Source organism: Anguilla anguilla, chromosome 9, assembly GCF_013347855.1.
Source record: "Anguilla anguilla isolate fAngAng1 chromosome 9, fAngAng1.pri, whole genome shotgun sequence".
NCBI lineage: Eukaryota > Metazoa > Chordata > Actinopteri > Anguilliformes > Anguillidae > Anguilla > Anguilla anguilla.
In genome coordinates, this window is record NC_049209.1 from 20,939,929 (window position 1) to 20,957,059 (window position 17,131).

The window sequence follows — 17,131 nt, forward strand, 5'->3', positions numbered from 1 at the left end:
GGAAGGAGCGAGAACTAACGAGAGACTAACGAGTCAAGTCCTCGCCGAAGTGAGTGTGCTGGCTAGCACCATCTGTGAACCGCGCGCGGCGCTAGACGTGCTACTGAAGCAGGGCGAATGAGCTCGTCAAGGGTACTGCGCATAGGGGCTCCTAATGCTCCCAGTTGACCCATGCAAGTCTTTGCTGAACTGTGGCTAATATATGGCATTAATTATGCTTCATCAGCCTCACCTGTGGCAAATTCTCTGTGTTTTTTTTTACTGCTGAGCTTCATCCTGGAAGTTAGACTAACGCAATTCTATGCAATGAAAAGAAACACGCTAATACAAATATTAGGATATGCTTAAATGCATTGTTATAAATCAATTCTAACAGAGTTTTGAGTGCATCAAGGAACAAATTAAGAGTTAAATGTACTCCATCAGAGTAGATTTTAACACTAAAATTCTTTCTGTATACAGGTAGTAGCCTAGTTGACAAAGGCAGAGACAGGGGGAGAGAGAGAGGAGGAGAGAGGGAGAGAGAGAAAACAAGTGAAGGGACAACAGAGAAAGAAAGGGAGGGGAAGAAAAGAGGAGTGGGAGAAAGAGAAACTGAGGTAGAGAAGGATGAGTAGAAAGAAAGCAAGGCAGATGCAAGAGTGAGAAAGGAATAAAAGGAATAAAAATCAAAGTTAAAAAGAGTAAAGTGAGAGGGAAAGAGAAAAAAACAGAGGGAAACAAAGAAAGAAAAGGAGACAGTGGAATAGTGGTTATGGAACTAACCAAATAACCTAAAGGCCTGTGGGTTCTAATCCCTAGCTGGGGCTTTGCGGTCATCCTCTAAGAAAATATAATATTAATATAAAAAGTACACCGGCATTAATGAATGCCAGGCGACTAACAATGGGTTGGGGTTGTCTGCAATATAAATGACAACACCTAAGAAGTGTGCTAAAATTTAGCAGCTTGAGCGGGGATCTGATAGGCCGCTGCGTTCGTTTGGAACCGGTGGTTTTTGGGGGACGCGCTAAGCGTGAGCTGCAGGCTGGCGCTACCTCCTCAGATATCTGAAAAGATGCACCTCTCACCTTATCTCCTCCAGCAGGCAGGAGCGCGCCGGCTATCGGCCCCATCGACTCCCAGCATGCTCACGAGAAGACCGCGGAGGTTATCAGCCCTGCAGATATGCGCAGATAAAAGATCTGTACCTTCTGTTTAACACGCCCGTACCGGGGGTGGGGGGTGGGGGGTGGGACTAGCAGCCGCGTACCCTGGCACCTCTCCCAACTTCACAGGGGGGACAGGTGCAGAACTGGGAGATGGAAAATAACCATTCTAATGCGGAGCGGTTTCAGCCATTCCGGCTCTTACTAGGGGCCATTCTGGCTCTTGTTAGAGGCGGAGGATCGTAATGAGCCACCTGTTGGAGGCTTCCGCTCGGCACCCTGCTTCCACCCGACGTGGCTCGTATTGCTGGGTGGTACAGAATGTCCCATCTCCGAGAACAGCCCCGTGATAAATGCCTTTTAAAGAGCTGCATGCGGTCTCATTCTGAGGGACGGCAACAATGGAAATCCGTAACACCGTTCGGCAAGTTACGCTCCCTCGGGAATGCGGGGCTGACTTTGACACTGACAGAGATTCTGTCTTTTCCATGAATAATAATTTTTTTTTTTAAAAGAACATACTATGTTCTGCACACTGAGTCCAGACATAATGATTGTGACATTCGGTTCAGTTCCGAGTTGAGAAATGTCTGTACAGATTCACAAAACCTGCACAGATTTGTAATATTCTGAGAGTAGCCTATAAAAAGGGGTGGGAATCGGATTGATTAAATTATCCAAAACAGAAAATTCTAACAAAATATGCCTCCCTACCTACCCACGACAACAGCAACAGTGTTGATTATTTCAAGGTAATTTCAAGTTGCATGCTTTTGGGTTTGACTGTGATTATCTAACCAAAACAAACACCTGGGAGAAGGCTGAACATGTGGGCAGTGCCGGTGGGAACGCGATTTTCTGATCCGATGCAGGCAACACCTGTATGAGCAACTTAAAATTAGCGAGCAGCCTCATTACAGAGTACATGGCAAGGAACCAACTTGCAACTTAACCATCCACAATTTATGCTCCCGCACGGCTGCAATCATGTTCATCTTACACCATTAGCCCATATGCCTAATGCGTGCACAACTACACCGCTCGCACACATTTCTCATCTCGCTAACATTAGCATGGACTCACAGCTAGCTGAGTGAGATCTGTAGTGAAATCCTTAGTAAGTAGGAACAGTCCTTTCAACCAGAGTTACACTAAGGTGTGTCTACTTTAAATATGAAAGGCGACAATAAATATATATTTTTAATATTTCTCAGTTAAAAAATATATTTTGCCTATATTTCGTAAATGCAGACTTCTGAAAGCTAGTGCCAATTCTATATGCACGTAACACATATATTTACATACACATACACAACATTAGTTTAGCATTCAAAAGACAAGCGTTTTTGCATTATCATACATGAAATTCTTACGTTTCACTTTAGCATAGACAATGTCATTGCTCAGGATGAAGCTTGAAGTGTGCCAATACAGAACATGATTAAAAACTGTCTTTTGGGTGTGAAAATAGTACGTAGCTTTTTTGCAGCTTTTTAAAAAAATCCCTTTTCTTTTGTTTAACTAACCGCTGTGGAGGTTTCAGCAAAAAAAAAAAAAAAACAGAAGAATGTGCTTGAGGGGATGTACATTAACAGCCAGTCATCTGCATAACAATGCTCCGCAGCAGCAGTACAGACAAACCTGAGGCAGGCCCTTTGACTCACACACTGTGTTCGGCATGTTAAGCAGGAACCATCCTGTATTTATTTATTAGCAATTACTGTGCTTCGCAAACTGATTATTTTCCTTTCAAGGGGTTACTAACATACTGCCGTAATGCCGCCCCCACCCCCCCCAACCCTCCCCAGAAAAGTCTCAGCGTGCAAACGCACGGACCCAAACAGAAAAATATAAGCCTGTCAAAGCGCGTCTCCAGTTACGAGTTGCTGCGCGGGCAAGATAGAGCTTTGATTTAGCCCCTGTAGGAAACCTTGGGCGATCGAAAAACAAACAGACTCGTTCGTTTATGAATCCCTCCGTCATAAATCTCCCCAAGATGTCAACATATTACCGCTGAAGGCTACTTCACCCCCCCCCCCCCCCACCCCACACAGACACACACATATATATGCACATGCATATATACACACTCACACATATATGCACATGCATCGTGCATACATACACACACACAAACACACACACACACATACATGTATACACATACACACACAAAGCCCCCTCCCCTTCATTTTGGAGCCAATCTACATCTCATTGAGCTGTTCTGAGCTTTATGACATAACCCAGGGCACAGTGGACTGAATGGAACAGGTCAAATTTGCACAGGAAGCAGGCACTTACTAATGCATTCATTCAGCCAGACAGCCCCACACACACACATACACACACACACACACACTTTCACACATACGCTCATATATAAATGCACGCGTACGCAAACACACTCACACACACACACACACGTCTGGAAACGGTTACAGCCAGTAAACCTGACCTGCTTGCACCAGACAAACTCAGAACAGGAATATTTTCACATGTAACGGCTGTGGTTCAGGGACACTGGGAAATATTTGCCAATTAGTCACAAGAATCGTTGTCCTGCACACTGTTGAGCTGTCAGGGTACGGCTTTTCAAAAGGCGTTAGAAACTGACAAAGACAACCTAACGCTCACAAGCGCAGGAGGTACGACCACTCCGCTACAGTCACCATCACGCTACCCAATACACCAGCAGCTCGTCATTTAGCATTTCATTTTGCATTTCATTCCTGAAGAGCAGGATTCACAAATTCACGAAGTCCTTGTGCATGCCGAAAGATGATTTGCGAGACGTCCCCAGGCTAGTCCAATTAAAAATCTGCATAATTAAACCAATGAGCCCAATTCAAATAGAGCAATTGTGTGCAATGGTGACACAGGAGGAAAACTAGTCAAGAAAGAACATTTTATACTTCAAAATATTCTTTAAAGGTTTTAAAGGCAGACAGACATCAAGACGGACAATTAAGGGAAAGTTATTGATCAAAATCAGTTCATTACCAGTCTGTTCTGCTTAAAAAGTCTCTCAAGTCTCTTTAGAACCCAATAAACCCTTCTGTTCTCTGCGAAGTTAGCCATTAGGCATTGCCGTTAATGGATCAGACTCAGAAACGGCAGACTGTTTGAACTCGTCCCATCCTCCGCGCCTTCGCACACCACGGCACCCGCATGCAGACGAACGGGGGCCAGACCGGGGCCTTTAAACCCAAACGGCTCTTCCCCGCTTTTTTAAAACCAACCAGGCGCCGCCAGGAAAACCAGTAGCCAATGGCTAATCTTCCTCACCAACCCAAAGGAACGCACATCACATGAATTCGAGCGCCAATCTGGAGATGAGGCTCGGCCCCGACAGCCAAACAAAGAAGAGTAAACACGCGGAGGCCGCAGCTGAGTTACACCAGCCTCGCCACACCAGCCTCGCTACACACCAGCCTCGCTACACACCAGCACTTTGCACAATTACATGTCTGAAAACCTCCGAGAAATAAGCTCACTGCAGTTGTCCTCCGTTCCTTCTTCTAAACTACGCTTTTTTAAGACAAGAAATGAGAATAAATGGAGACAGTCAAAAGACATTTGGGCCCTGGCAGTTACGGAGGAGGAGGAGGAGGAGGAGGAGGAAATTTATTCAATCAGCGCTTGGGTACGCGCCGGCGTGACATTTTGGGAGAAGTGTGGAAGCGGTATCCTGGGCTGAACTCCGCCCGCCGCACATTCCTGCGGATTAGGGAGCGGGTCCTCGCCGGGGTGAAATGTCAAAGCGGCGAGGGCTCGGGACCTGCCCTCCGGCTCCAGGCACGGCGGGGCTCCCTAACTCGCCGGAGGGGGGGGGGGAGGGGGGGGAGAGCGCAGAACGGGGGGGGGGGGGGGAGCGGAGCATCCGGACCGGGGGAACGAAAAAGGTCCAAATTTTCACTCCCTGAATGGGACAATGTCCCTGCACACTTCAGGGAGAAGTTTAACCTAAAATCGCCTAACAGTAAACACTTAACACGCCTTCAGCATTAAAACTCCGGTGCCTCCGTGTGAAGGCATCCTCACAGGGAAACACAGAAAAAGGAGCGCGCAGGAGAGGAGCGTTTTCGGAGCGAGGCAGGATAAATATCAGCGCCCTCTGCAGCCGCCCTGCTCAGACGGCGAAGGGTTCTCCGCGGGCGCGGTGATTGCGCTGTCAGGCAGGCCAAACTCGGCCTATTTTCAGTCAATGAGAGCGGCGGCCGCGGTGGCAAAAGGTTGCCGCTGCAAGCGCACGGCGCTCGTTGTGAAGGAGACGGTCCTTCCAGCTCTTTTTAGGGGGACTGATTTAACAGCACAGCTCCATCTTCCCCCCCAAAAAAAGGCAAGGAGATCCTGAGCAGCAGGTTTTACAGCGCAGATTTACAGGCCACGCCCCCCCATCTCATTCCTATTGAATAGGACCCCCCCCCCCCCCCCCCGCCTTTTTGTTTGGCCAGCCATCTTTTTACCGAAGAGAAATAAAGATGTCAATCATCTGCACCAGTAGCTCAGTAGCGCTTTTCGCGCTGCAGCGTCCTGGCGTTTGACGTTGAGCGCTGCTTTACTGGCTGAGGTGCACAGGTAGCACTGCAGCGGCGGCCTGTATCGGTGCGGTATCTCTCACCATAAGGCTATTCATTTCCAAGACATTTTTCTTATGCTCCTTTGGAAGCAGAACACTAAACAGAATGCAATTAACTCAGCCAGCTCTATCCAGTGTGAGATAAAGACTGAGGCTTGCCAGTGTAATCTACCAGCCGGCGAAATGGATCGCTAAGAAACCCAAGCCCTGCGCTAGATGCTTAACTGGACGCGGCAACAGCCCATCTCTTATGCACAACCACTAAAGCACTTGACCCGTGGGTTAATTTTGTTTTAATGCATGAATGTTACACACCAATCTGAAGTTAAGCAGGAGTGGAGAAGTCAATATTGCTAGCAAGCTCCATATTGTCAATGAAAGAACCTCGGTGCCTGAGCCCCCCCACATCCCCCCAACACACGCAACGCTAAACATCTTCAGCTCACCCGCACTGCCCTCCTCTCGCCCCTGGCCCCCCGCTCTGGGGCCCCACCCCGGGGTCCCCAACTGCCCCTGGCCGACCACCCCATCCCCCCACCCGCCCCCTCCCTCTGTCCCGCTGACGAGAAGCAGAGGCGGACCCAGCGGCCCAAAGGTTACCCTGTGGAGGTCAGGGCCAGGGTCCCTGGTGCAGGGCTCATTTCCTGGGGAGGCAGCCTGCCTCTCTCATAAAGCTAATAAGGGCTTCCTTGTCCTGGACGGCAGGGGCCCTGGCCGACCCCCACGTCCCCGGCCACGCCACGGGGCCAGGGGGCCAAGCTGCTTTCCATTAGCCAAACCCCCCTCACCCACCCACCAAACCCCACCCCCATCCCCCCATTCGCCAAAGTGCCGCTGATAGGCTCAGCAGGCCGTACCAGTCGCCAGTCATCAAGCCTGGTCTGGTAGTAATCAGCTCACTGGCCTAGTGATGCACTACCTGCCCTTCCACTAGGGGGTGCAGTGGCAAAGCCGGTATGTAAGGTAGTAAACTACAAAGATGGTGCACCAATGTAAGCAAGCTAATAGTTTTATTATTTGGCTATATTTATATAATGCATTCCATAATCAGCATAAAAAATATAACGCTTAATCTCAGTTAAACACAACCAAATTTCAGTGGATTTTTGCTTCTGGTTTTTTGGACAGGTCAGGACCCTTTTTTGACACTAAGTGGACAGGTCCCTGCAATCAGACCACAGGGGTAAAATTACATGAACTAACAATCACAGTATGTGAAGACAGGGGTATGGGTGCCAGCTTTATAATACTGACATTAAACAGCCAGACAATTAGTAAATTGGTTCTTTTTGTATTTAATTCATACATCCGTTCCCTTTTTTCATCTCACCTAGGGTTGATCATTTTTCTTCTTGTGCCACTTTCAAGTTTCACCTATCTAGCCACAAAGCTAACACAGGCAACCATGAACTAAGTGTGTCTTTCATGAGACTTGGGGCATTGCCTTTTAGAGATAGCAAAAGCACAACAGGACTGCACACACTAACTTTTAGTGAGACGCTTTTTTCATTATGCCGATTACTTTCACATACAGCAGAGAAACTCATCCTCAGCTTTTGTTCCACTCTTTCCAAAATGTCAAAGCACTGCCAAAATGGATGATAAACCAATCAGATCAAAAACCAAACTCAAACTAGTTCAATTCATGCACTTCAACAAAAGCCACGCAAACATCACAACAGGGGTCAGAGGAACAATTTTTAAAAATAAACTGATACGCTGTGTTTTTCTCCTTGTCCACCATTCTGATTTAGCCCATCATAAGTGGATCTTTCCAGTAGTTAGTTTTGATGAACACTGCTGGACCTCTGACAACAGTTCTGCAGTTGACCTAGCTATTAGCACTCAGCAAACAGACCCTAATGCCCACAAGGACAGACCGTCCATTCATGAGAACACAGTCACTCAGCTCTCTGTAGTTAACCATCAGCCTAAAACACATTATTTTGACAGTAACATTATGAAATAATAAATGAATTACATCTCTTCTAAATAAATGCAATGCAAATTTAACAATGAAATTTGTAACATTTTCGATGAGAGCACAGTTTTAAAAGTCCATGAAACAAGTGTCGCTTAGCAAAGCAAAATAGAGAAGCTGCACAGGAAATACACCATGTCCTACGCACATGAAAGCAACTGAAGTCATAACCAGCATGTAAATGGGAAACTAAATGTAAAGAAAGGCCAAAGGCAGACAGATGGAGAAAATCAAAAGCACCCTGTAGACAATATTAGTGACTTGAAACTGACTATAATTTAAAAAATGACTGTTTAAACGAGCCAAGAGTGCATTCCAGTGCCATACACCACAAAATAGGAAATAGCCACATTTCTTCACTAACAATACATCTACATCATCTGAATAAAGTTGCACTCTTAAATCAGTACGGAATATCACTCCCGCACAGTGAAGATTTAAAGCGTAAAAACAAACTTCAAACTGGTTTGTGCATTGAGCCCGGTGCGAGAGTAAATATCACTTAAGGAATCTGTCACAGACTGCAATGCACTAAAAGAGCTCACAGAACCAGCGCCTGTGCATTTCAATAAACACCCCGGCAGCACATCTCACAAAGAATCATTTGTGAAGCGCAGGCGTTGAGCGCAGAAGGCTGAAGATGGCGTTTTCCAATTATTTATTCGTTTATTTGCGCATTCACGATTGCATCTATTATCCGGCTGCCGCCGCTATCACACCGAAACCTCCGAGCTTTTTGAATCACCTCATGCCACAAAACGAGAGACGGCGTGAAGTACGGTAAAAACGCCGAGGCGTCAGCGTGCCCGCGGGCGCGTTCTGCTCACCTGTGCTGCTCCACGGTGTCGTTGTCCGGCATCTCCACGCCGCACACGTTGCACCGCTCGTTCTGGCCCCGGCCGTCCGTCTTGATGCCGCTGGCCAGCTCGCCGAGCTTGCTGAAGAACTCTCTCTGGATGAAGCTCTGGGGCAGGAGCGCCCCGTAGGCACTGAAGTCCATGGACATGGCCAGGCCCGGGGGCATGCCGAGGGACGAGGCCACCGAGCCGGGCATGGACAGCGCCGCCTCGCTCTTGTGGTTGGCGGGCACGCCGTACAGGGAGGCCAGGTGCTTTTCCGTCAGGCCGCCCGGTCCCACGCCCAGGCCCTCCAGCCCCATGGGGCCCGCCTCGCCCTGCGGGTCGCCGCCCGCGCCCTCGTCCCGGGCGTAGTGCAGCTCGCGGGCGCTGGTGATCACGCTGCTCCTGGTGGGGGTGCCCGGGCCGTCCCGGTTCCTGTCCGGGTCCCCGCCCCTGTCCCCGTTGCTGGAGGAGCCCCCCGACTCCGCGGCGCGGGGGCTCTCCCGCCCCCCCGCCTCGTCCACCTGCATCATCTCCGTCTTCACCTCGGCCAGCAGCGGCTGGGGGTTGCCCTGGGCCAGCAGGTCCCCGCTGGCGCTGTGCTGCATGCCGGCCTGCAGCAGGGACTGGCCGATGCTCATGAGGCTGTCCACCGCCGCCTTGGTGGGGGACATGGTGGAGAGGCTGAAGGAGGTGGACACGGAGGGGCTCTGCTCCACCATGCCGGCCAGGCCCGGGCCCTGCTGGGCGGAGGCCGCGTAGCCGCCCTCCTCCATGGAATGGTGCTTCTTGGACATCAGCGCATTCTTCCCGTGTCGGGCCTTGCGGTCGTCGTCGTCCTCGCCGCCGCCGCCGTCGTGCATGCTGACCTCCGTGTCGTTCTCGTCCGAGGACTGGATGGTCTCCAGGATCTTGAGACACTGCTCTTCCAGGTACTCGATCTCCAGGATCTCGGCCGCGTACAGCAGGTCGTCCAGGTCCTCCACTTTGGCCTGGAGCGTGGCAGTGTAGGCGTACTCCAGGATCTGCTGGAAGGTCTTTGGCGAGAGGAAGTCCAGGGTGTAGTGCTGGCTGTTGCGGTGGAACAGGATCTCAAACATCTTGCTGGTGCAGGCCAGCACGGTCCGGTGGGCGTGGAACTCGTGGCTGTCCACCATGATGACCACGTCGCACAGCGTTCCTGCCAGGCGCATCTGGTTGGCCTTCTGCAGGAGTGCCGTGGGGTGGCTCGGGTTCTGGAGTTGGATCATACCCATTTTAGTCAAATCCATAACGTCTCCGAAATCCGCCAAACCAACACATGGGGCTGTCCTCCAACTCCCACCCCTGGTCGGTGCTTGTTCAGTAATCTTTGTAAATGAGATAAGGTTATAATCTGAAAAAAATGAGAGACAAAAGCAACAATAACAATTAAACAAGGAAGAATGCAATTTGTATCAATTGCATCTTCAATTATGATGACAGAAAAACTGCTGGATGCAATTAGTTTTAACATGGATATGTGCCCTGTTAGTTTTATCATGGAAATACTGCCTGTCATTTAGTACACTGAAGATAATTCAAAAATACTTTTGAACAGTCAAACGTTCCTGTCTTAAATTTAAATATGTACAACCCCTGCCAATGGCTATCAATTCCGGCATTTTTGAAAAGCATCATCTTTTGCCACTGAGCTATTATAAATGTTAGAGAAAAAATAATGCATAAAATGCTAACAAAAAATAAATAATTGACGGAAATATCGATGGCAAACACATTATTTAAACACGTTTGGGATCATGCCCACTTTTCGCTTCGAAAAGAAAAAATATAAGCTTATCGTTTGACATCACTCAACTCAATTGGCTCAACCGTTTAAATGTTTCATAGCCGTCAATTAGAATACAGTGACTAGAATATTTTACAAGAAACGAAACTGAAGCGTACACCAATCAATTTTACGCTTAATTTTATTTAAAATTTTACTTGTCCAGACAGTCACCACCCCTCTCGGCGTGACGCCATCCTTCCATATTCTGTCTCAAAAACGCGAACATGGACAAATGGAATATCATAAAACCGATTTCATTTAAGTTGTAGGCTACATAAAAAGAAACGATTCCCTTCAGAGCCAATTCAAAGGGCAGACATAAGGTACGTACTGTACGCTACCTTATAATATATCGACTGGGGATCTTCCACGGAATAATACATTTTTTGTGACCGTTATTATAGCACTACGGGGAGAACACTAAGGTCTTCAGAACCTGCTATCGGATTTCGGCGAAAAAAACTGGCAATCTCCAGGCCTTTGTTAGAATGTGTTAGTGCTCGGTTCACAAAGACCATCAACACCCATTCTAAAATGGACTGGCAATCTTATTCGGTATTCTCATCACAGACAGGAATACTGAGGAGAGCATAGAGTGCACAGCAAACAGTGCCAGGAATAGCTGGAACGGAGGATGTCGCAAAGGCACCGCGCCTGTGCACTAAGTGAACATCACGTCCACATCTGCGTTTAAACGCCAGTGCCCCCTTGCAATAAAATTTAAGTAAAACAGGCGATGAAAAGTAGAGAGAGTGGGTTTTAATAAGTCGTTAAATATCGGTCAATAACCCCGTGAAAAATGAAAAATCGATACAGCAAACTTAAACTGGAGGACGCGTTCGCTGGCGCCGGTGATAGTCTACGCATATGACCGAACTTCTAAATTGTTTCAAAGTGAAAATTTGTAACCTTAATTGGCGGGATAGACAATGAGAAATAACCACAAAACTTTTGTTAAATGTGTATAACAAACGTCAAACGAACGTGTAGAATTAGCACTCCCAAACTGCAGAAACACTGCTGTCCAAAGGAAGAAATTAATTAAACAGCGAAAACGGTTACTGTTAATTCTCATTTCGGTGCATGGCTGTAGGGTACACCTAGTATTTATTGGGGTAACATCCCCTGAAAACTCGGTTGAATTATCAAACTAAACAGGTGCGGGGAAAACAGGCTATTAAAACACAGAAATCACCACTTCAATGTGATAGCCTGCATAGGCTACATTAATTTCATTACAGGCTACGTTCCGCTATTATAACAGCATAACTCTGCACGGCTAAATTATACAAACAAGGCTTTCCTACAGATCGAATCAACTTGCAAACTGACACCATCTGTGAAAGGAGCTACAGAAATAATATCAGTCAAAGCGTATGATAAAATAAAAATCTGGTCCGCATGGAAGACGGTGGAGACCTTTGGCTGCGGGTGAGATCTTTGCAAACAAAAAAGCAGCACCAAATAGGACTACTTGTTGATATGAATGTATAAATGACGTTTTAGTGCTTGGATTTAAATTTGGGTCCCCTTTGTGATTATATAGATTAGCCTAAAAGAAAAATGAGACTGTTAAATTATTACGTGAATTACGCGGCGCAACAATGTAAATTAACGTTTCAGAAAACAATCCCAAGTCGTCATACATAACAGAAGTAACGCTATTGAACATATATTTTCTATAGGCAGCCTATTACTCGAGAAAATTAATTCCCAACGTTTTTCGAAGACTTCGAATGTCCAGTTATTAGAAGGCATAGCCCATATGCAGCCTATATACATACAGCCTACACCTCACCAAAAGTCCGTAGGCTACTGTCCTTTCAGCTAATTAAACGTTAAACAATGACGCCGACCATAGGCAGATAATTGAAAACCTGTTTAAAACAGTGCAGCTTACTCTGCCCTAAGCGCTGACTGTAGCCCTTTATTATACCTGAATGCGTTGTAGCCTACATGTAGTCTCATATGTATATATATATATATATATGTAGACAGGCTATACAATAAGGTAGTCAGAAATGAAATACACTTACACTAAAGGGGACCTTCAGCTCGGACAATAAAAGCAAATACAAAAGTACAGGGCTTATCGGGAAAGGAGAGAGCAAACCGACAAAATGATCTCTTCATCAGAACTCCCACTGTTTGAAAAGCTATTTCAATTGGTGACTTTACAGAAGACACTAATTAACCCACGTGAATCGTTTATAGTAAATGACCGCAGCTTGAGGGCGTCATAATTTAACATATTGCCGTTCTCTCGCTCTCTCGAAACACTCATCTAGGCTAAATAACAATTCGAGCGCGCGGGGCATCTGCATTCAATGATTTCAATTCCCTGCTCCCCAATAGCCTATGGTTCTTTCATTTCTAGTCTTCGGAGACAATAGGTGTTTTCCCAATCATGAGAATAAGTAATCGTTACAAAGAGATCAAAAGGTCTGTTTCGATGCACATCTTTGCCCTTTAGGTGGACACATTTTCAGGTTGCTAACCCTATGATTTTGACGTTACGGTTTTACAAACGCATCAAGTGCATGAAGCTTCAAGCCTAACATTTAAATGGCCATTAAACTGCAATCAAAAACAGGAACGGCTTGACACGGTGACACAAAGGTATATCCAAACAAGTCTTTGAAATAATTTAAGCATTTTATTTGCGAATAAAACGATGCTTTTATTTGGTATCACGTATACTGTCTGGTGTGCAACGAACTGTAAGACCAGACCGCACGTTCCCCCTGTTGTGATCTCCAGAATACTAAAACAGACGCTTACGTCAACGTAACATCTTTAGATGTTCCCCATATTAATATAGGCTAGCTGCATGTAAACTTCAGCATCTCTTATAGTAGGCAACAGTTTGACTTTTTGGTGGATTAGATTAAACAGTCTTCACGAATGCATACTTTGTGACACTCACCCAAAACATCAATAGGCTAGCGCAACTTAGCTTGGTTGTAAAGCTACAGCCGAACACGTACATTGTGGTTGTTTGAAGTGACGAGATTAAACATCGTTTACTATTAATGATAATAAACACTTCAACTGTACGAAGACAACAGCCAACATGCAGAGAGACGGGACTGTAAGCGTTCTATGTGTTTATAAGCTGCAAACCGTAAACTGTATGTACTTACCTAGTTTGCACGTTTAGTCCCCAATGTGTAGTTATTAGGGCAACAGCATAGTAACGCAGTTCACAGTACCCGCTCTCTCACGCACTAACTCGTCTCTGCTTTCGGGTTAGCAAATCAACACAATGGTGACGTCAACGTACTGACTCACTCTTCTTCTTTCTCGAGGATTCATGCAAACACTGCGAAAGTGAGACACCTAGGGGGCTGCCATATTTAATGCTAAATGTTGATCTTGTGTGGATTAATTAGGCGGCATTGACTCCAAGGCTGCCACCAAGGAAACAATCAATAATAATAATAATAACAATAATAATAATTTTCAGTAGTATAATGAACCTGTAGGCTACAAGACATTAATTAGGCCTACGTCTAGACATAAGTCATATAATGACATTCTATGCGTTGCATTCGTTCAGAGTTGTAGCCAATAATACTAAACTATTTATATTTTTAAACGAAAGACCTTCTCGCATGCACTTCATATTATGTACTTAGTGCATGCAATACGGGAACTTTAACCAAGCTTTTGTTTTACATAGGCTATTGTATCTGGCTACCTACTGTACTCTTAACAGGGTTCCAAAATCAGAAATCAATCATCTTGGCAAGTAGCCTACTTGTTCATAAAATACAGGAACGCACCACATTCGATGTTCAAATTATTTTAGTGGCATATATAGACATGCGTGAAGTTTTCATGGAAACATCTTACATAAAAGTTGCACTTTTCTCGTATCAAAATCAAATTCCAGTTTTGTCAGTAGGAATTTACCAGAATAATACTACTTGCAGCTCCTGAGGTCCATGTCTAGTCTGAGGCGTATAGGCTTTAAACTGTCTCCTAATTACCGTTCGGAAAAAAAGACATTGTTCCAATGCGGGTGAAATGTAACCCCGCAAAACATGTGGGTCACTTGTTACTCTTGTAGCAAAAAAAAAAAAACTTTGTCACGTCCCTATCGGCCAGGCGACTTTGTACACTGCCGTGGGCATGACTATTTGGCCTCAGTTCTCCCTCGTGCTGTCGCCTTCCCCTTGCAACGCTTTGCCTAATTATATTTAATTAGCTGGAGCACTGAAGTTATTGACAACGTAACTGCTGGCATCTAATTAGCCAGGTGTAGGGCGAGCGCTGGACAGGGCCATGCATGACTGTTGCCAGAATTAAATATGGAGTCTTTGATCGGTTTTTTTTTTTCAGAATCGTTAAAGACACAGTACCAAAAAAAAGTAAGTAATCTTTTTATTAGGTCTGTCTCAATTAATTATTTTACAGTTAAAATAGAATATACCCAGATAGGCCCAGGACACTACTGGGATTTTAGACCGATAAAGAAATAAAATTTATCTCAATTCCAAGTAATATAAACATTATATATGGTTAATGGTTGCCATTTACCTCTGCTGGATCACATTTAACAATGAAAGTGTTATTCAGTTTTTGTGAGGATATCACTTTTCTGAAAAAAAAAAAAAATAAATAAAACTATAATGAAGGCATAAATCGTGTTTACCTGTAAAAATTAAAAGGAAACAAGGTTTTATTGGCGTAGATTATTTATATTTATTTATTTGAACTGACATTTTCAATAATTTTTTATCTTTATCTTATTATATTCAAGGAAACCATATAGTCAAGAAGACATACAGTAAATCATACAGATGATGAACAACAAATATAAACACAAAACAAGAATCATATTTACAGTGGTTTGGCCACTGGTTATGAAATGCATCGATCAAAAGTGCCATTTCTCTTTTACAGAAAGTTTAAAAGTTTAAAACCAAATGCTATGCTTCAGTGATAGAAATTACTTGTCTTTTTTTGAGAATCAAAGACAAATTAGGTTCAGTTTCCTTGAGTATGCTGTTTTGCAGCTTCACCATGTCATGTAATGTACAAAAATATAGTGGGGCAAAAGTAATATACCAAAAGGAAATAGTGAATATAAGCATTCCTCAGCTTGTAATGGGCTTATTAAACTGAATGAGTACAGTTAAGGGTCATTTTTCAAATTAATTATTTGGTAATTATCGTGCAGCACCGAAAAGGCTTTTAAGGATGCAATAGCTAACATCTTCTTAGAGGTGGCACAAGCTGACTTGGTAGAGCCACTGGTCATTCTGTCCCTGTATGTACTGGATGTATAATTATAAATGCAAAAAGAAAAAGATGCTTGTGGAGAAAAATGTTTTTCCAATGCAGTACTATCTTCATAGTCTTGAATTTATGCAATCTCACAGGCCCTAATTTACAGTGCAGGCCTCTTCTTGTATGTCAAACATCATATAAAAACAAGCCAGACAATCACTGAAGCCACACCTCCTCTGAGCTAGATTTTCCAGTCCTTTCGAAATGGATGGGATCTTGCTATGCTTGGTCACCTTTTGAGCTGTGTGCCCTGTAGGCTTATCCAGGGATCTAAGAAGAAAGGCAGAGTCCTAATCACAGATTAATCCCAATTTCTCTGAGTAAGAGGAAGCTGTGTCTTATATGATCCTGAATTACAAATAAAGAAAACATACTGAGAACATAGAACTCACAAGGACAAGAGAGGTCTCCCACGTGTTACACACAGTCCGTCATACTGATTCCAGGTCAGGCATGCAAGATAACACGTATTTCAGATACACACTCTTTGACAGCACTGTAAACACTTTTCTATCAAAGATGATAGCAACGTGGTTTAACAAAGGCCACACAACATCTGTATGTGCAAATTCCATTCAGTCTAACTCACACTGCCTGTGTAAGACTCTGGTACTGGCCATATCTGTCCAGTTCGAAAAGGCTGGAGTTAGACTGGTTCAATTGGATATTTTGGATGTTTTGTGACAGCTTTAGAGGTTGAAAAACTAAGCATAAAACTTTGCTTTTAACGGACAATAATTTTGAGTGATGTCTTTTATGTTAAGCAACTCTAATTACGCACGTAAAAGAATTTCATTGCTTCTCCTAGCATCAGTTGTTTCGCTTAATTCACACAACAAGTTCCTCTGGGCATGCTTAAAATTGTGAGTTGCATTGAAATGAATTACAAGAGGAGGCATGTTGCACAGTTTTATTGAAAATCCCTGCTTTGTGTTTCCATGTTAACTACAGTTGGGAAAAACTGTACTGTCTCGGCACAAAGTACACAGCCACTGTCAAACTCTGACAGCTACCCCAGAGAAAACTCAGCAGACGTGGTAATCATGAGCACACAAAATCCACAGCAGCGCTATCTGCAGAGATGTTTATTTCCAATGGGGCCGTTGTTGCCCTCCTTTGGCGCTGATATGTCAGTTTTGGCGATAAAGACGTTCTGAGGTTCTTCAGGCAGGATTATTATGCTCTGATCTGGAGGCAGCTGTTGACGGCAGGCTTGTGGCTCAGAATGGGAGATTCGAAAAGAACCCCCCCCCCCCAAACCAAAAAAAAAAAAAAGTAAAAATAAATGCATCACTGGCTCCTGCTGGCGCTCCCATGAGGGTAACACTATCACATCTGTTTGACGAAGTCTACCAGCTCATAGCGAGCGCCAGATTCTGAAGGAAGGAGAAAAGCAGAGCCAATCTGGGGCTGAGATCAGTCTGTGCTCGCTTTCAAAATCCTTAAAAATATAATTTAAAAAAATGAATTCCGAACTAC

The 17,131-nt window shown here is 44.9% G+C and overlaps 1 protein-coding gene across 2 annotated transcripts in view; it reads right to left on the minus strand.

The window, feature by feature from the left end:
* Nucleotides 1-13,624, minus strand: part of zbtb16a (zinc finger and BTB domain containing 16a) — a 125,714-nt gene extending 112,090 nt beyond the window's left edge. The window contains exons 1-2 of one of the 2 annotated variants that reach the window (XM_035435136.1): nt 13,501-13,624; nt 8,536-9,922 (exon numbers count right to left, since the gene is read on the minus strand). In XM_035435136.1, the coding sequence (XP_035291027.1) occupies nt 8,536-9,818 (1,283 nt within the window). In that variant the 5' untranslated portion in view covers nt 9,819-9,922; nt 13,501-13,624. Of the gene's footprint in view, nt 1-8,535; nt 9,923-12,393; nt 12,481-13,500 lie in introns of those variants that run through there. The other variant, XM_035435137.1, reaches the window with a different exon arrangement.
* Nucleotides 13,625-17,131: the final 3,507 nt, after the last annotated feature.